This window comes from Carettochelys insculpta, chromosome 16, assembly GCF_033958435.1.
Source record: "Carettochelys insculpta isolate YL-2023 chromosome 16, ASM3395843v1, whole genome shotgun sequence".
Lineage (NCBI taxonomy): Eukaryota > Metazoa > Chordata > Testudines > Carettochelyidae > Carettochelys > Carettochelys insculpta.
The window spans coordinates 30242184-30262035 of NC_134152.1; the positions used below are offsets into that span (position 1 = coordinate 30242184).

Genomic DNA, 19852 nt, shown 5'->3' on the forward strand with positions numbered 1-19852 from the left:
CCTGTAAACCGCATGGAGCCCCCGTTGTCTTTCCTGGGGCTTTCTGCCCGTGTGAACCCAGATGCAAGACAGGCCTTAAATAGCTGCTGCACGTCACCCCAAACCTCCCATTTTTGCAGAAAGACATGCGGTTCCTGGAGCAAAGCTGTGAGTCAATGAGCCGCATCCCAAGGACGCACAAGGTCAGCTGCAAATCCTCCCTTTTGTGTGCTTGGTGTCCCAGCTCAGTTATCCTGTTTACCTTTAAAAGGGGAGATAAAATGGATTAAGACTTGCTTAAAGATGCCAAAGAAACATTGCTCTGGGAAGACTGGCCTCTCCCTGTGAGGTGAGAGCGGGCTCCTGCCATGGCAGACGCTGCTGGTAGGAAAGGCCTGTGTTTACGGCACCACGCCACACTTACAGGTTTCCTGAAACAAGGGAACCTTCCTAGGACTACAGAGAAGCTGAGCAATGTGCCCCGAAAGACCAACACCTCACCGTGCTGTGCTTAACTGCCCCCTTCCCTCTCAATTTCCCTTACTTGTTCAACTTGGACCCAAACCAGTGTGCATTAAAACCAACAGAAGGTGTCCATTAAAACCAAGGGAAAGCGTCCCAGTCCCCTTCAGCAGTGGATGCAGAGAGCTGTTAACTCCTTCTCCCCACTTTTGGCTACAGCTGCTGTTCTTAACCTGCAGCCTGTGGTATGGCCCAGGTGACACCCCCAGGCCCATACAGGTAGTATACATAGTGCGTGGATGGTAAATGCATGTAGAACCAGTGGGTTATTGTTCTTGTTAACAAACATGGTACTCCCCAGGTACAATTAAAGTAAAGGAACCATCACTAGTGTGGCCAGGACCCCTCTTCTCCTCACCAGTCTTTGGGGCTGGCAGCCCTCCCCCTTTATCACGAGTCAGGTTAGCAGCTACTTTCTGCGGTGGCAGCCCAGTGACTCCCTCTGGGTACCCACCCCCAGCTATGACCCACTCACAGCAGTTAGTGCTCTGCCAGCACCCTCTGGGCTGACCCTGCCACAGTAGGCACTTATAACTAGAGCCCTGCAGATATCCACTTTATTTCCACGGGCGTCTGCATCTGTGAATGTGGATGTACATATCCAGGGCTAATTTCTGAGGATAAAGATGCAGGTGCAGATTTTGTAATCTAGAACCCTGGAAGTTTGCAGATATCCACTTTGATCTACATCTGTGCAAGCAAAATCTGCATCTGCAGCCTCAAAAATGACCCGAAGATATCTGCATCCACATCTGCAGATGCAGACATCTATGGATCACTTTTGCAGATACGGATGAGGATGCAGATCCTGTATCTGGAATCCTTCAAATGTGTGACCACCTGTAGATCTTTTTTGCAGCTGCGGATGAAGATGTGCAGTATCGCCAACAGCCGCCACGGGCCCGGGGGCAAGGAGGGCCTGGCTCCCCACCCCAGAAGGGGCAGAGCCAAGCACAGAAGAGGCAGGGCTTAGGGCACTCAGCCCTGCATCCCTCAGAGCTGTGCACAGATTAGCATCACAGTGCTCTGCCATGTTTCAAAGGCACCCAGAACTCTGACCGCTGCTACTTTGGCAGTGGGGGTGATTGGAGCTCCAGGCCCCTTTGAAGTGCTGGGCTCAGTAGCAACTGGCCCCTCGGTCCCCCTGTGGAGGTAGATACCAATTTTGTATCTGCACCGGGCTGTATTTATAGCATCTGGCCTTTCCCTCCATGGCAATGCTGGGTGATGATGTCGTCAACTTTCACCCCTTGTGAAGAGGGGTGGACCTCACCTCCCAGCAGGGACAGATAGCTCAGTGGTTTGAGCATTAACCTACTAAACCCATGGTTGTGAATTCAGTCCTCGAGGAGCCCATTTAGAGATTGGGGCAAACAGATGTCAGGGATGGTGCTTGGTCCTGCCAAGAGGGCAGGGGACTGGATTAGATAACCTCCCAAGGTCTCTTCCAGCCCTAGATGTTTATCTTCAGTTAAATTAAATTCTCCGTGATCTTCTAGGATAGCTTCCTTGCTCATCTGATATTCACCACTACATTTTTTAAAAACAGAAATGGTCTTGGATGCCAATCTCACACAACACCAAGTCTTAAAGTCCATCCAACCTTGCTTCTCCACCAGCCTGGGCTATCCTGGATTCCTATATGCACGATGAAGAGCTACCAGGCTACACTGAACCTAGTTCTGCTTCAAGTGATGTCTCTGCTAGCTCCCTCAGTTCAGCCAGCTTGCCTAGCATACTCTGAGGCCCCAGCTTACAGGCCTGTGTTTGGATTCCTCATTAACCCTCTCCTTGGCACCTCTCCCCACAACATAATATCGTGCAAGGGTATCAGCGACAATAACAGGAAATCATATCATCTCTCCTCTGCAAACACAGCTGTGAGAATTGCAGACCGAGAAGATACCAGGCAAGCACTAAGACCTCTCTCGTACCTCCTACGCAGAGCAATCTGTAAGGCAGAGGGGTCAGGTGCTCAGATACTGCAGTGAGCCGATGTTTTTGAGCTGGATTTTAACCCCTCCAGCAGCGGGCGTTAGTTTAGAAAAGGAAAACAGAGCCTCATTCCATTGCATGTGGCTCATGCACAACCCCCACCCCCTGCAATTCACAATTCATCTCAACTTTCCATGCATGGGCCCAGAGAGCCACGTGCGAGAATGCAGAGTATGTTTTGGCCCACCTTGCTTTTTCCTCATTTCCTTCATTTCATTTGATTGCTCCTAAAACTCACTCCAAGTTCTCCTGCCACTGGGTAAGTCGTGCTGGAACCGTAATGAAATCAGCTAAGTGCCCAACTTGCAGACTCAGGTTTTTCCACTGATCAAGATAATGGCTCTTTGGGAATAAGGGGTGAGGGGAGGCAGGGAACTCAGCCAATAGCAAAACGGTCTGCAGGTTTCCAGCTGACATCATAATGCAATTTAACTATGATGGGAGGGACAGAGGATGAGCACAGTCTAAAATGCTGCCATACAATTTGAAGGTGAGATTCCACATGGTCATAAAATCATAGAGACACAGGAATGGAAGGGACCTCAAGAAGTCCTCTTGTTCAGACCCCTATGCTGGAACAAATTAAACAAACCTAAGTCCACCCCTGACAGGAGTTGTCTAAGTTGTTCTTAAAGTCTCCAAAACAGGGATTCCACAACCTCCTACGTTCTCTGTTCCAGTGTTTAACTATCCTTCAAGCTAGAAAGGATTTCCTCATCTCCTAATGAGTTTTGTTGCTCTGGGTCAAACCACAAGCCCCTTGCCAAGCCTGAGAAAAACATCAACATACGGAGGACAGGGTGCCCCCACGCTCTTATAGGTGTTAGCCTCCAAGCTGCAGCTGGCTCGGTGACAGATGGGCCTATACCCCCACTGATTCCCCTTAGTGGTAGAGGCACAGGTCATGTCCTACCGTCAGAACTCCTCCAGCATGGTATTCCAGGGAAGCTCTTCATCAAACAGAAGGTGCGGAAGCCCTACAACTGAAACCTTGCCCTCCGGGGCAGTGTAAATTTACCATATATATATATATATATATATATAAGATCACCATCTCAGGAAAGATATTCAGTGCTCCCAGTGCCAGATCCTCAGCTGCTGTAAACTGACCCACTGCGGTGGAAAAAAAGGGATGGGGACCAATGTTCCCTCTAATCTTTTCCACCCATGTGCAGAATAATTTTACGTGCAGCAAGGCATGTGAGAATGTGTACCACCAGAAGAAACAAAAAAACCTAACTGCGGACGCTCTGCTGATCATCTGGACGGCACTGGAATCTCTCCTGGGCAGCCGCACAAGCAGCCGCCTGCAGGGAACACTAGTGGGGAGTGACACAATGAATTAATGCAGCTGAATCCATGCACATTAGGTGAGTGTACCAGAGTTCTGCCTCTTCAAATCCACTAAGGATCTGCGCTCGTTATCTAAAATATGAGACTCAATGCCCTTTACAGACCTTATCGCCACTACTAATCTGGCACAAGAGAGAGGCAGCACCTCAAAAGTAAGAGCCAAGAGCTTCCCCCATGGCCCTTGTTCAGCTAAGCATTCATATGAGTCTCTCACCTGCCGTGATCGTGTCTACGTCCCTCGCCGCCAGTTCCTCCACCTCGGATCTCTTCCGTAGCTCCAAACGCCGGGAGAACCCTTCCCTGGGCTTCCAGAGGTCCTGGATGAGAAGGGGCTTCTCATGGTCACCGAGAACCCGCAGCCCTTCTGTTTGCCACTGCTTCTCAGAGCCACTGAACATCCCAATGACGTCACACAGCACGTAGCAGCTGGCATCCACCTTGCTCAGCCCATAGCGCTCCAGCGCCTCCTTCGCCAGTTCCCGGGCGCTCGAGCTGCCTGTGGCAAGGACGCTCTTGTAGTGAGTGCCGGCACAGATGTTGCCCCCAAATATCTTCAGGATCCCTGGGGCCGAGACCTGAGTGGAAAGTTCCGCTGGGTCATCACTGCCTGCCACCGGGAAAGCCGAGACTGACCTGCGGTCCTTATAGCTCAGCGTCCGGTACAAGACCTGCGGGAATATCCGGCTTTGGCGCTTAAGCTTGTTTTTGGAAGGTGGGGCCATGGTGGACGAAGACCCATAGAACATGGCGTGCGAGGTCGTCATATGACACAGCTGCCAAAACAAACAAAAAAAAAAAAACAACCAGGTGAAACAGCATTTAAAAGCCCTGGGGGGAAACAGAGAGAAGAGCTTGAGCACTTGAGCAGAAACCCTGAAACAAGCTGAAGCACTTCCTGGTTCACTAACAACTTCCCACAGTGCATCATTGACACCACTGCCGGGTGCAGCCAAAGGACAAACAACATCCTTCATCGGTGATGCCGAACGAGGGCTGTCTGCATTGCCACCCGTGTTCCCTGTAAGCAGAGCACTTGGGCGGCCGCCCAGGAGAGATTCAGGGGCCGCCCAGCTGGTTAGCAGAGCACCCACAGTGGGCAGCGTGTGTTTCTATGGGTGGTGAACGTTTAGGCGTATGTTGGTGCACAGAACAAGATTTATTCCAACCACAGGTGGAAAAAATTACAGGGAACGCTGGTTGTGACCCAGGATGCACTGAGGTGTGACAGACAGGGTGATACTCCCACAGGAAAATGTCTTTGCTGAATGCCTGCTGCAGCCAAGTAGGCTACATCCACACAGCAGTGCTACTGCCATTCCGGAAGACCTGTTCCAAAATAGCTTATTTTGAAATAACACAGCTGCATGCAAGAATGCATTTCAAATCAGCACCCAGCTATTTCAAACTAACATGTCCGGACACGTACTGCCTACTTCAAAAGTGCATTGGACACCAGGATGGCTTATTTCCATAATAAGCCACTTCGGCAGACGCTGGGTAGGTGCTGCCATGAATATGTAGTGCCTCATTACCATAACAATAGCCGTGCATGTTTGCAAAGTGCCACTTTCAAAGTGCACACCGCCAGTGTAGACAGGTGCCTTCCAAAAGGACCCCCCACCAAGACTCTGAAAGCCCCTTATTTCTAAAACCAAATGGGAAGAAGGGGCTTATCGAAGTCCGGGGGTCCTTCCGAAAGGCTCCTGTCTACACCAGCGGCGTGAGTTTCAAAAGTGGCACTTTTGAAATGCATGCAGGCGCCATTATGCTAACGAGGTGCTGCATATTCATGGTGCACCTCATTAGCATTTGCCAAAGTGGATCATTAGCATCCCCCTTTCAAAAGGCAGGGGCTAATGTAGCCACGGCCTGTGTGTCTAAACAGTGTCTATTTCAAAATAGGCATTATTCCTCCTGCAATGAAGTTTACAAACTTCTAAACAATGCACCCACTATTGTAAATTTATTTCAAAATAGCATGTGCATAGTGCTGATGCTCACAGTTATTTCAAAATACCGGCTGTTTTTATGAAATAATTTTGCTGCGTAGATATAGCCTTAGTGAGGGATTTTGGCACAGACTGTCCATGCTTTTTTACATCTCAGTTTCAGTTTTGCAGCCCTGCTTTTAATAAAAGATTTATTTTTAAACTCACATTCTCCTATTAGAACTGGAGTGAGATCTGGCAAGGGACATCTGGCAAGAGAAAAGCATCTTATGCACCTACCTCAAGGCTAAGCAGAGCTAGAAATATCCTAAGGTGCTGATCCTAACTTTATGAATCACCCTACAGTAGGAGAACAGATCAGGCTCAGTCTCAAGCAGGCCTGTGATGTGAATTTTTCTCTTTCAGGAACATCTCACCCATTCACGCAAACTATTGTTTAAAAATATCTGGGTACCTACTGTCATAGAACTTAGCAACTTTATACCGACAGCTGATTTATAACACAATCAGTCCTACCCAGACATAGTGCTACAATCCTGATGTGCAAACGAACACACAGCTGCAACAATTGGTATGTGAGTTACTGTTGGACACATGCCTCTCTAACTTTGAGATTTCAATGAAAGTCCCCGCACCACCATGTAACGAGCTACAAATTGAACCTCTCTAGTTAGGCACCCTCTGGTCTGCCAACACCTGTAATCCAGCATGATTTTAGTTAGCTGGATGTCCATTTATCATGGGTGCAACCAAGTGTCCCACAGTCCCATCAAGTTTGTTTCCAGCCACCAGTCCTGGCTCTCAGTGTTCTGTGTGGTTATTCAGCTGTCATTTACCCCTAGAAGTCTTCTAAGAGCCCAGTAAGCAGTGGATGTGTTGGTAATGTGCTAGACAATACTGACACCCGACCCCACCCCCAGGGTTGGGCAAATTCTCTGGGTCAGCACCAGTCAGATGCCAAAGGTGCTGGACTAGAGAGGTTCAACCCGTAGCTTAATGATGCCAATAGCAAATATATCCAGGGCAGACATGGACAGAGCACTGTTCCATTGGACACCGGGCAGAATGTGGAGTTTTATGTCTCCACATTTCTCTTGCTTGACCTATACTCCAAGATAACAGTGCATGATATTACTGCTGGAGAAAGGCGTCGAGCTGCCGGCCCTGGAAACTGCAGGCGTCTCTTTGTCCCAGCATAGGTACAGCATAAGGGGCAACCTCCTCCACCCTGCTTCTGTGCATGGAATCTAAAAGGGAGGTGCCACCTCTATCTACACCCCTCTTTCAGTCCCCGGGCTCTGCTGAGGCTTGCAGCTACGCTGTTGACCCAGGCCAGCTGTGACAGCCATGCGTGTTTAACGTCGACTCTTGCGACTTCAGTCCATCTCACTCTTTTGGCTGCAGACATGGAGCAGATCTCAGATCACAACTAAGCAAGGTTGCAGATGGTATCCTGCTCACCACAGTTAGCACCTCTATAGCACACATCTCCTCCTCAGATCTCAAAGCCCTGTACAGCCAGAGGGAGGCATCGGGCTGGCTCTTTTACTGAGGGTGTGTCTCCTCTATATGGAAAATCATCCTGGTCAGGGTCGCTCTTTTGGAGTTCGATTCTGTGCCTAGTAGGGATGTGCAAAATCAAACTATCCGGTGTCAACAGTCGACTTCTGTACTCCTCATTATTGCGAGAGGTAAGGGAAGTCGATGGGACAGTTTCTTCTGTCGACTTCCCTCCATGAGGACGGCCAGGTAAGTCAATTGCAGATAAGTCAATTCTAGTTACGCAATTGCTGGAGCTAGAATTGCATATCTACAATTGACTTTAATCCTAGTGTTGACCTGGTCTGATATCAGAACAGTGGCAGAGGGAAGCCAGGGAACTTGGCTAAATTCATATAGTAAATCAGCAGCTAAGGAAGAGATACGTGGGACCCCTCTACAGGGCCACTTCACCTCCCAGAGAGGATGCCATTTCTGCCGGGTCTTTCACAGTACCCAGGAAGAGTGCTGACTTTATCAGAAAGATCCTGTCAGCACTGGATACGTTCCAAGCCATCCTGCAGCCTGGGATGCAAAAGCGCCCCTGCTGTGACCGGGAGAGGTCACCTTCAACCCTGATTGCTTTTGGCGCACAGCAGGAACTTCTCCGCAGGATAATTGCTCTGATTTCTCCCATTCAGTCTGTGCACCCCCATGTATCCCACCCAGCTCTCGCCTCACGGGGCGATCCCTTCCCCTGCTCCCATACCACCTTACTGATGCCTTTTGTCGTGCCCCATCCTCGCTCTTCTCCCCTCAGATCCTGCCCGGAGCTGTCTGTGCACCCGGGACAAAAGGGGGTGGGGACGCAGACATCTTTCTCCATTAACTTACAGGCGACTTGTTCCCTCCAGTCAGTGTTCCCTGTGAGCTGAGTGCTTGGGCGGCCGCCCAGGAGAGATTCAGATGCTATCCGATTGATTAGCAGAGCGCCCACAGTCGGCAGCCTGTGTTCCTTTTGGTGGTGCACATCCACACGTGCCTCTGTGCACGTAAAATTTATTCCACCCCAGATGGAAAAATTAGCAGAAACGCTGCCTCCAATCCCTGCCTGAGGTGCAGCAGATGAGGCAACTGTCTTCTGTGAGGTGAGCAGCTCTAACACAGACCTGGTGACTCCCAGTCTGCACCTGTGAACACTGGACCAGGATTTTCTCTCCCAGGTAATATCTTATTTCCAATCCCGAGTCAGCCAGTCCCCCCTGTCTGTAACAGCATTTACAATTGCAGGGATTCAGCTCAGAAGGAAACAAGAGAGAGAGAGAGAGAGGAAAAAAAACCAGGTCCCTTTCACTCCCTGCTCCCCGGCAGAGAGGTGACTTTCCCGGCCAGAGAAACAGCAGCAGCCAAGAAGGATGGGCTCCCGGGAAGGTCTCTCCCTCAGGCAGGCAATTAATAACAGCAAACCAAATAAATGGCCAAATAAAGAAGTGAGTCAGCCCCAAAGCCCTGAGCAGCGGGACTGGCCGAGTGCAGCAAGGGAGAGTTCTCCAGAGAAGTGATACAGCAGCATGTTAGAAAGTGTGCATCCCCCATGGCGCACACAGGTGCGCACGCCACTCCAGGGCCAGGTGAACGTGGATGAGCGTGTGGAGTAAATGCATGCTGACAGCAGCCCCTAACACTGCAGTCGAATTCAGGGCCTGTCGTGCGAGGCTCCGCGCAAGCTGGCTTTTAGCTCAAACTGTAGAGGCTCTTGCACTAAGCTTCAGAGAGCCCAGGTCTGAGTGCACCGGTGGGCAGTTGCAGTGACAGTTTATGTACACCGGGCAGAGAGGGGGCTGGAGAAAGGGAAGTCTGACCACCCCCATTTTACGGGTGAGGTAACAGGGCAGAGAAACATTCAGGAAGAACCAGCCCTACCGGTACTGGTGCCCTACACAGCCCATCCCACCCCCTGCACTCCGCAGTGGCTGCTCCGCGCTGGGAGCAGGGATTGCTGGGGAGCAAAGTTATGGGAAAGGATTTGCCAGCTCTCTAGGCTCAGGCATCATTTACTGCAGTGGTGTCCAGTCCAGGAGAGGTATCAGTGCCGGAGCAGGGCCAAGAGGGGAGCACGAGCCAGAGGAGCAGCAGGAGGTCACACAGCCTGCCAAAGAGAAGTGATGCTTTAAAGAGGAAAGTGCCACTTGTCTCCAGCCACCCCCATCTCCAAGAGTCCTCTGGCCTGCAAACACCACTTGGTGAGCATGGCTGGCCACTTAGAACCAAGAAACCAGCCTGGGGGCCAATAGAGCCCCAGCACTGAGCCTGCTGTGGTGGAGGGGAAAGAGGATGGGGACCACCAGAGCCCCTGGGGAAGGAGGATGGGGGCCACTGGAGCCCCTGCACTGAGCCTGTAGTGGTGGGAGAAGGCAATAGGGCTGCTGGAGCCCAGCAGCAGCACACAGGGCACAATGAAGCTTGGGGCAGATTGATGGCCCTGATTTCAAGGTGCCCGAGGCGCCCGCACGTTTTGCGTAGGGGTAGGGACAGCCCTGCATGTAGAGCATGTCGGCACTGCATTTAAACACCCACGGGTGCCCTCCAGACACTCAAGGTGGTGCCCAGGCACTCAGCCTTTGCCGCCCAGGCCTGAACACCTACATGGCAGTGTTACAGCCCCACAGCCAGGCTGAGTCAGCTGGCCCAGATCAGCCCAGGAGTTTAACTGCAGTGTTCACATACCCTGACCTACCCTGGGGAGTCATAAACCCTCTGCTCCAAGGCCTGTATTCTGTGTCTTGCCCATTAATCTGGAAGCAACATTTAACTAGATAATCCCTGGGACTCTGTGTGCTGCTTTTTATGGTTTGTATCGTTTGAGTGTTGGGGCTCAACGTCCCATCTACGCACCTCAAATATTCTTGAATTTATTCTTCCAACACCCCTTTGAGGTAGAGAATTACTATGTTCCTCCATCTTGCAAATAGGGAAACTGAGGCACAGGTGGTCTTGCCCACGGCCATACAGGACATCTGTGGCAGTGGTGGGATTAGAACCCAGAACTTATGAACTGTCTCACTCTGCCATAAGCAATGTTAATTAATAATAATCTACAAGACTGTTCTTCTTCCCTTAATATGGAATGTGACCACAAGCCCCAATTTAATTTGGCATTCCCTAGAATATAACATTTCTCAGGAGCACTGGTATAACTATGGACCCAAGTCATGAAGGGAGTAAGTGCCAGGTCATTCAGAAGTGATCCGAACTGTATGATTTAAGGGCCAATGTTCACAAGTCTTTAGGGCCAGAGATGGTCAGCAGTTTTCCAAAACATTTTTTTCCCCCCACTTCCAAGTGTTGATTCATGGAAACTGTCTGTGGGAAACGGCTGGTTGGAACACATCTCCCAGGCAGAACATTTTTTGACACTTCTCCCAGAAGTGTTGAAACGTCCCAGGTGGGCATTAAAAAATAAGCTTCATTCATCATTTGAAACCAATTTTTTCTTTTCACATTTTAATTTACACAAAAACATTTTTTCAAATGGTCAAAATCAAAACAAAACAGCAGCAAAAACGTAGCACGTCGTTTTGTTAGTCTTTAAAGCGCTACATTTCTGCGGCTTTGTTTTGTTGGAATACAGACTAAGCCGGCAACTTCTCTGTTACTATTAAAATCAAAACAAAGCATCATGACTGACGCCACCCCCCCTTTGAACAAAAGTTTGAGATGTCAACTTTTCATTCCGTTGTGGGACAGAAAAAGAAAAGTCTGTAAATCTCTGCAACTCTTGCAGGGTGTGAAATCTGTTTCCTTTCTTGCCCAATGCTACTGAGAAAGCCCCATCAGTCCTCACTCGCAATAGAGTGCTTGAGTATGATACTGGGATTCCGGAAGAGGACAGAAATAAAACTGTTGCCCTTCTGTGAGTGTCTACACTAGAAATGCTGCAGCTGCACCACTCTAGTGCTGTCATGGAGCCAGTTGTTACAGTCATAGAAGACCCTTTCTGAGAGGTTGTAGCTAGATCAGGCCCACCGAAGGGAGCTGGGGGCAAAGAGGGTAACTGTAGCAGCGGCTGAAGCCCAGTGCAGTGTGCTTCAGATGGTGTAGGGGAGAAGGGTGGCATGGTCTGGGATGCACTGAGCACCCCTCCTACCTGAGGCCCCACCCCTTCCAGGACCGCAGAGCTTTCTCAGTGGCCCGGTGATGCTGTTGGCTCACCTGAACTAGATCAACAGAAGAATTCTTCCGTCAGCTTAATGCTGCCAATACTGGGGCACAGGCCAGCTTAAGTACATCTCTGATGGGGGTGAATTATTCCTTCTCGAGTGACATATGTAGATAGACTTAATTGTCTAGTGTAAGCCAGCCCAAAAGACTCCACTAACAGATGAGAGAGAGAGAAAGTGACGTTTATGTAAGAATCATGCGGAACGTCCAGAAGGAGATATATTTTCCTATCTAATCTCATCAGTGCAAAACCACTTGCAGCACCTGCATAACTTGGTCCATACTTCCAACAGCAGAAACCATTCCTTCCATCCCCAACCTTAGGCATCTAAAACCACATGTCCTTCTGAAAGCGCCCAGCTGAATTTTAACTACCTGATTTATAATGCAGCAATTTGCCTGTTCTTTCTGTAGAATGCTCTGTGCAAACTCAGCTTTTTTAGTCCCCGAGGCAAAAATGTCACTGTAAATGCTAAACAAACTGTGTTTCCTTCATACAATGGGACTCTGAGCATCGTCATTTCACTGTTGTGCATATATATAGTGCAGGAAAGGCTCCAGTTTGCAATGTGCTGAGAACACAGACCTCTTACTGACTCTAAACAGAGTAATGGATGTCCAGCACATCTGAAAATCAGGCTCTAAAAACACAAAGTTTTTTTGCAAAATACCAAATAACACATGGCCTTATTTCCATCGGAGATCAAAAGGAACAACATGGAATAATAGTGAAACATGCTCTTCCCAGCCCTTCACGCTTGTGGGCATCTCTAAGAAACAGAAGAGCAGAACAAACACTGTGGCTAGGTTTCAGCTAAGGTTGCCTCAACTCACATTATCTGTGGCAAAGTAACTGCAGGTCTACGTAGCCATTTGAGGGGAAATGTTCAACTCCACCTAAGCAATTTAGGTGCACAAGCCTTCTGGAAAATCACTAGGACTTGTGCCCCTAGGACTTGGTGCTCACAGTACAATTCCCTTATTATGCTGTTATAAAACATGCGCTGGTTGAGAACAAAGAGCTTGCAACTGAGTTAGGCAGCTCCAGACATTCCCAACATTTGCCATATGGGAAAGTGGAAAGCAAGGTTTTCTTTGGCATTTACTGTTGCAAACTAGAAAGGAATCAGCCAGCGGTTTTGTTTTTCCCGCTCAGAGGAATCTGCATCAAGAACCTTGGCATCTCTTCACCTGTCATCGTACACACAGACTGGCCATGCCAACAAAGCCATGACTCTGATTTATGCTGCACTTTTAGGGCCAGGATTGTAACTAATTAATCTGATGTGCGTGTGGCCAACACATGTCCTGCCATCTGAGCACTGCACTGCAATTTATTATTAGCAGGTCAATGGTATCATAAATGAAACACCCCAAACCTAATCATCATTTAGGCTTGCTGGGGTACAAGTTCATAATCCCACATGGGGCGAAATCAGCTGGGCAGCTCCTATTGGAACCAAAAGCAGCCACATGGATGGTGTCCTATGGCCAAGTGGAATCCAAACTCTCCCAACGTCCCCACTATAGGGCTTGTCTACAGTCAGGGTCGATCTTCTGGAGTTTGATGTCACATATCCAATAAAGACATAGGAAATCGATCTGTCTGAGGTAGACAGTTGAGTCCCTTATCCCTCGCTATTGCCAGGAGTAAGGAAGGTTGATGGGAGAAACACTCGCGTTGACCTTCCTTAGTGATGAGAGTCACAAAAGCCGTTCCGATACATCAAGTCTAGCTACACAACTTCTGTAGCTAGAATTGCGTATTGGAAATTGACTTTCGGGTCTATTGTAGACCTGGCCTCAATAACTTTCAACATTAGCAGCCCATCCTGAACGTCCCAGCTAAATGTCTCCTGATGCCGATTTAAAGACCTTTACTTACCCTGCTGTTTTTTTCATGTCACTTTCTTTCCATCACTTATTGTGTTCATAGCAAACCTTGCAGCTTTCCCTGTATTATTCATTTTCACTTAAACTTGTTTCTCCCACTTCTGAAACAGGACGAGAAACAGAGAAAAACATCAGTTTGCTTTCACCCCAGTTAATTACAAAGATCTGCAAAAGCCATTCCATTATACCCTCGAGTTGCAGTGCAATGTGATGGCTTGTGTGTGTGTTTGTGCGTGCGTGTAAGAGCCACCCAACTGTTCGACTAAAACAGAGCAGCAATTTGTGGATATAACAGCACCCTTTGGCAGAGCTGATCTTTTGTCTTAGAGGCACGAGAGCACCCCTATAGCTCCACAGGGCCACTCACAAGTATCCTTATATTTAGTGTCTTCTCCATCTTGAGCCAAGAAGCCGGAGCACAGCATGCTGGAACCTGCAGTCTCCATGGGCTATGGCCCATGAGCTGAAGTATATAGATGGTGAATTGGTGACTGACGTGGCAGTACACTTGCTCATCCACCTATCAGCCACTAAGGCAACTACACTCCACCAGGGCACGACAGAGGGACTGGCTGAGAGTCTGATCTGAGGGCTTTCTTGGCAGTGCAGTCTCTTTATCAGGGTAAGAGATACTGAGTCAGAGCCTGATCGTGTTCAAGTCTAAATGTAAGACTGACTTCTCTAATAAAGCCTTTTCCCTTTAGCACTGCAGAAAGGGTGAGGAAGTGGAAGGAAAGAAAACATGGGAAGGAAGCAATATAAGAGAGGGAGGAAGGGAAGGTGAGAAAAAAGACAAGGATGGGAGAAGGTGAACACATAGCTCTCTTTGGACAGGCTTACTGCTCTCTGTAGTTGATGGCTGTTGCTTAGATACCGTGATGCCTGAGAGAAAAAGATCATGGACCCATTCTTAGATAGAGTCATTACATGAGATGCTATCACTTCTGGGGAGCATGGCCCACTGTAACCAGGTTCAGCAGCTCACTCAAAATCCCAGCACACTACTCCAGGGCCATAAGGAGACAAAGTTGGAACAAGCTTCCAGAGGGTGCAGCTGGTGATATTCCAAGTGCCTTGAGGAGGATAGGAGTCAGGAAGGAGCACATTGCCTCCAGCTCACCCCTTTTGGCCTATAAAAAACAAACTTGCTAGGCACAACAGGTAAAGAGAATCATATATGCCAATGGGTAGAGCTAACAGGCCATGCCGTAATCCATCAAAGGTACTATGCTGCCCAAAGAAAGGCAAATAGCCCCTGAAATAACTAGCTCCTTGGGGATCACCACACATTTTGAATGATCTCAAAGAGTTTCTTCCTCAACGGGTTATGCTTTCCTGTGTCTGTCTATGTTACAGAGAGGTTACAGGAGAGCAGCTCAGGCTTTCAAACCCTTCCATGTGACAAACATAAAAATGGATTTGAAGCAGCAGCTACTGACCTGATCAATGGGTCTTAGGGCAGGTCTAAACAGCAGCTGTATTTATTGGAGCAGTCCTCCTGCGGCACTGTCTACACTAGGGATTAGGCTGGTATATCCCTTGGGGCAGTGTTCCCTGTAAGATGAGTACTTGAGCAGCCACCCAGAAGAGATTCAGGTGCTGCCCAGCTGACTAGCAGAGCACTCACAGCCACCCGCTTGTGTTTCTATGGGTGGTGTACATCTGCACATGCCATGGTGCACATAAGAAAATTTATTCCACCTATGGATGGAAAAAATTAGAGGGAACCCTGCTCAGGGGGTATAAATTTTCCACAGCTCTGAGCAAAGTCACCATACTGCTGTCAATCAGTAGCGTAGACCTTAGAAAGAGTCAGTGCTCAGAAATAATCCTTGTCACAGATTCACAGAGTTTAAGGCCAAAATGGACCATTAAATCATCTGGTCTGACCTGTATCTCACAGGCTTTTAGATTTTACTCAGTTGACTCAACAGGCAACCCAGTAACTGCTGTTTGGCTAAAGCACATCCACCAGAAATACAGCCACTCCTAATCCAAAGACATGAGAGAAGGGAACCCAGGACTTCCCAGAGGAGCTTATTCCAATCTTTTATCACCCCCACAGTTACAAATGTGTGTTTCCTGTTTGCATGCGTCTAGCTTTAGCTTCCAGCGATTGGTTCTCATTGCACCTTTTTCTTGTCGAGTGAAGGACTCTCCACTATCCAGTGTTTTCTCCCAGTTACACCTGCAGCCAAGCCCCCACTTCAGTCATTGCTTTGGTAGGCTGACCAGATTGAGCTCTTCCAGAATCTAAAGCGTCCCCAGCCTCCCCAAATCATTTGGGGAGCTTTTTCTCCAGCATGCGCTCCAATTTTTCAACATCCTCTTTCCAAACATAACACCAGAACTGCACGCCCTATTCCAGGACTGGTCTCAGCAAGGCTGTGCACAGACGCAAACACCCGCTCCCTGGCCCCTCACTGACTCCTACTCCCTGCTCCTACTTCTACAGCCAAGCTTCACGTTAACCATTTGTACCACAACACTGACTGAGAGATCACATTCACTTGCCCGTCCACAGATCCCTAAATCCTTTTTGGAGTCACTGTCTTCCATTCTATAGGTATTGTCTGCTTTCCTTTTTCCTACATGTATAACTTTGCATTTGGTTGTTCTGTACTTGAATGGGCCCAGTTTGCTGAGCAATCCAGAGTGCTCTGCATGCATGCCCTACCATTGCTATTTACCTCTCTGCCAATCTTCTTGTTATCTGCAAATGTAATCGCTCTGCGATTTTATATTTACTTCCAGAAGGACACAAGCTCAGGATAACATCACATCTAGTATCGATTCCTGCAATACCCCTTTCCAGCCACAGTGATGATCCCCTGCTGACAACCACTTTTCAAAAGCTGTCAGCCAGTTCTTAATCTGTTTAACGTGGGCTTTATTGAAACTCTATCTGGCTGATCTGTTACTCAGATTGCTGCGCAGTACCAAGTCAAGCGCTTTACAAAAGTCTGAGTGCATTACATCTGCGCAGTTACCTTTATCAACCAAACTTTCAATCTCCTCAAAGAATGAAGACCTATTTGCCATGAAACAATGTTGACTGGCCTGTACTATATTCTTATCATTTAATTCTTTGTCAATTGCAACCCATACCAGTTCTTCCATTATTTTGCCTGGGATTGATGTAGAACTGATCAGCCTACAGTCACCTGGGTCATCTGGCTTGTCCTTTTTGACTATTAGCATATTAGCACTCTTACGATCATCCTGAATTTCCCCAGTGTTTACCCCGGAGCACGCAGGTTACACACAACAATGCGAAGGCACCCGTGCATGCATATAGCATATATACATGTGCTGCTTATTTCAGATTTAACTGTCCAAGAAATACAACTGGTGAGGCTCTTTATCTCAGGTCCCTATTTGAGGAATTTCCTTTTTTAACTGGAAACCAGAGTTGCAGCTTCAGTGTAATGGAAACAGAGAGCAGCACAGACACTGTGGGCGGAGGACGGACTGGCTCCAACACGACAATGTGGAACAAATTATAACTCCAAAGGCAAAGGAAATGAGAAGATTGTGAACCAATCAATTTAGAGTTACACCATCCGACTGTGAAATCCTGACCCTCTATAGATCCAAGCCCAAAGTGAAGTAAGCTAACGCAGAATGTTTGCTTGGGTGAGGCCTGCCCTGGCCCTACCTTCACCTTCACAGGGATAGGAGTGAGACTGAAGAAAATAAAAATCACCATTCAAATGGACTCTGTGATTAACTTCCTGCATGGTAGGGGATTTGGAGCCTATGGAAGCAAATAGGAAAGCTGATTCAAACAACAAAGGTTGGACTGGTCAGTTGTTTCTCCAATCAGACGTTAGATGGAAAATTCTTTTGCTTATTCAGAATAAAGGAACATTTATAGCAATGATAAAGAAACATAGACTCCTAGGGTTGCAAGGGACCTCAGGAGGTCACTGAGTCCAGGCCCCTGCCCAAAGCAGAATCAACCCCAACTAAATCATCCCAGCCAGGACTTCGTCAAGCTGGGACTTAAAAACCTCCAGGGATGGAGATTCCACCACCTCTCTAGGTAACACATTCCAGTGCTTCACCGCCCTCCTAATGAAATAATTTTTCCTAATATTCAACCTAGATCTTCCCCGCTGTAACCTGAGAACATTTGCTCTTTGCGCTACCACCAGACTCTAAGAGACAGGGACACACAGGTTTGAGGTTCTGTTGGTTCCGCACAAGACGACTTCATATGCTGGAAGTGCCTCCGTGGGAATGAAAGCAACCCGCTCTGCTCTACAAGGCATTACTGTCCAGCCTGTCCTTTGGAAGGTGACAGTTAATCTGTGGTGTTGCAGCTGACACAACTCCCAGTGAAGCAAATAGGAGTCTTGCTCCTGATTTCAACCAATGGGCAGTAAGCTTCTCAAAGCATTATTAATATTCTTATTTGTATTTCAGCAACATTGAGGAACCCCCAGCATGGAAAATGCTACAGTGTGCTAGACCCTGGAAAACCACCGAACAAAAACATGGTTCCTTAACCCAAAAAAACCACAGGAACCACATCTTGTTACAGGCTTGTTAACTGCCATCCCCAGCTATGACGTGACTTGGGCAGATAATGAGAATCAGAGGCAGGTTGCGGAGCATGTTCTGCTCCTGCGGAAGTCAACAGAGGCCTTAGCATGAATCTTTTAAAAAAGGAGTTTTGCTGACATACACACTGGCCCTGCAGTAATGCCCGTGTACAAATGACAACTCTCTGAGCTGCATATGGCACGCAAGAACTGTATTTTGAAGCACGTTTGCTTTCAGCTTGCTTCCAAGCATCTGCATCTCAGCGGACTAATTAGGAGTTCTTAATTATCACTGGAAACATTAAATAATCCTGCACAGTGCTGGAAATGGGTAATCCCAGAGCAACTGCCTAGCTCCCCTGCATTTTTCTCCTGATTCACTGAAGTTATTTAAACTCCCAAAGATATTGCTCTGCTCTCCTGTGGGCAAGTGTAGCGCAAATATTTTCCAGCTATCGCCAGACTCGCTGGAGTGGGTGAAGACCTGAGAGTAGGCGAAATGCAACACTTTGGCAGGGATAAAGCAACAACTTCCCCCAGCAAACCATGGGGTTTGCTTCTCTACAGCCTGCTGTTATTTGCAAGGCAGCAGGGCAGGTTCGGTCTCCAATGGCAACCAGACAAGCCTCAACTCTTGCTCTCAGGCTACGCTTTGGAAGGGCAGGAAAACAAATATTCCAGTGCTAGGAAGCTTCTGGGTCCAGCCTCCCCTCCACTCGTCCTGCCTATGGGTGGGTTTGCTGGTACCTCCCTGGAAGGGCCTATAGCTCCTGCATCTCCTCTCTTTTTTCCAAGCTGTGCCTGCCTGTCTGTCTGTCTGTCTGTCCCTCTGTCCAGCCCGGTGCCTGCGTGTCTCTTCCCCCCGACCCAGGTGTTTGCCGCTCTCTCAAAGCCTGTCAGGCTGGCTTGTCTGCCGGGGGTCCCTGGGCCAGTCTGCCTCTGGCCTGTGTGCGTACCCCCAGCCCGGGGGCACCCCGCTCTCCGCCACCCGCACCCCTTCTTCTGCCTGCCTCCACCACTTGAAAGGCGCTTGAGTGGGGCCCCGTCCCTGCTCAGCCTGCCGGGGGCTGTGCCCGTCTCCCGTCCCCTGCCCCGGCCACTCTGCGGGCTCCGCGCCCCCCGGCTGCCCGCACCGAGTCGCTACTCACAGTGCCCGGCCCAGGGGCTCTGCCGGGGGTCTCCTGCCGGCCGCGGCTCCCCAGCCCGGCTGCAGAGGGCAGGACGCGGCGGCGCTGGCCGAGCCCGGAGCACTCGCGTCCCGCCAGCCCGGGCTGCGATCGCCGTGGCGAGGAGGCGGCTCCGCAGCTCCAGGGCGCCACCTTGGGGATCCTCAGCTCGACGGCCGCGGGGCCAGAGCGGCGCGTCCCGGGAGCGGCGGCCCAGGCAGGGCCCAGCGCCCGGCTCGGAAAGCAGCCCGGCCCCCTCCCTGCGAAGGTGCAAAATAGGCTCCCGGCAGCCTCTGGCACCCGGGTGTGCTCAGCAGCCGCCGCGTTCCACCCCAGAGGTGGCTGCATTTCCGCGGGGCGGGGGAACCCCCAGTGCCTCCCTGGCCTGCTTGCTGGGTTGCTGTTGTGGGAGCTCTAGTGGGTGTGGATCAGCGGCCAGGTGCTGGCCACGAGGTGCTGGACAAACACATGAGAAGAAGGGGGCCCTGCCCCAAGAATTTACGCAGGGCCACTGAAGTGATTCTCAACAGCTCTGGTGATCCTGGAGCTGCTGGTGTCACAGGAAAGGACATAGCCTGAGTTACTACTTCCCTAGGGCTGAAAATGTGCTCGGAGCTGTACAAGACACAAACATCATTATTCTCAGTGTTGCCCTTCTAATGGCCTGGCAGCTGTTTGTGTGAGAGGCCACTTCTTGCTCTACTGGTCACATCTAGAGGCCCTGACTGAGATCAGGTCCCATTGTGTT

The 19852-nt window shown here is 49.4% G+C and overlaps 1 protein-coding gene across 6 annotated transcripts in view; it reads right to left on the reverse strand.

The window, feature by feature from the left end:
• The window catches only part of RADIL (Rap associating with DIL domain), a 76934-nt gene extending 57720 nt beyond the window's left edge, over positions 1 to 19214 (reverse strand). For 2 of the 6 annotated variants that reach the window (XM_075010475.1, XM_075010470.1), the window contains exons 1-5: positions 19087 to 19214; positions 13384 to 13492; positions 11490 to 11651; positions 9336 to 9426; positions 4064 to 4622 (exon numbers count right to left, since the gene is read on the reverse strand). In XM_075010475.1, coding sequence (XP_074866576.1) covers positions 4064 to 4613 — 550 coding nt within the window. In that variant the 5' untranslated portion in view covers positions 4614 to 4622; positions 9336 to 9426; positions 11490 to 11651; positions 13384 to 13492; positions 19087 to 19214. Of the gene's footprint in view, positions 1 to 4063; positions 4623 to 8171; positions 8463 to 9335; positions 9427 to 11489; positions 11652 to 13383; positions 13493 to 19086 lie in introns of those variants that run through there. The other 4 variants (XM_075010472.1, XM_075010471.1, XM_075010473.1 and 1 more) reach the window with 4 other exon arrangements.
• Positions 19215 to 19852: the final 638 nt, after the last annotated feature.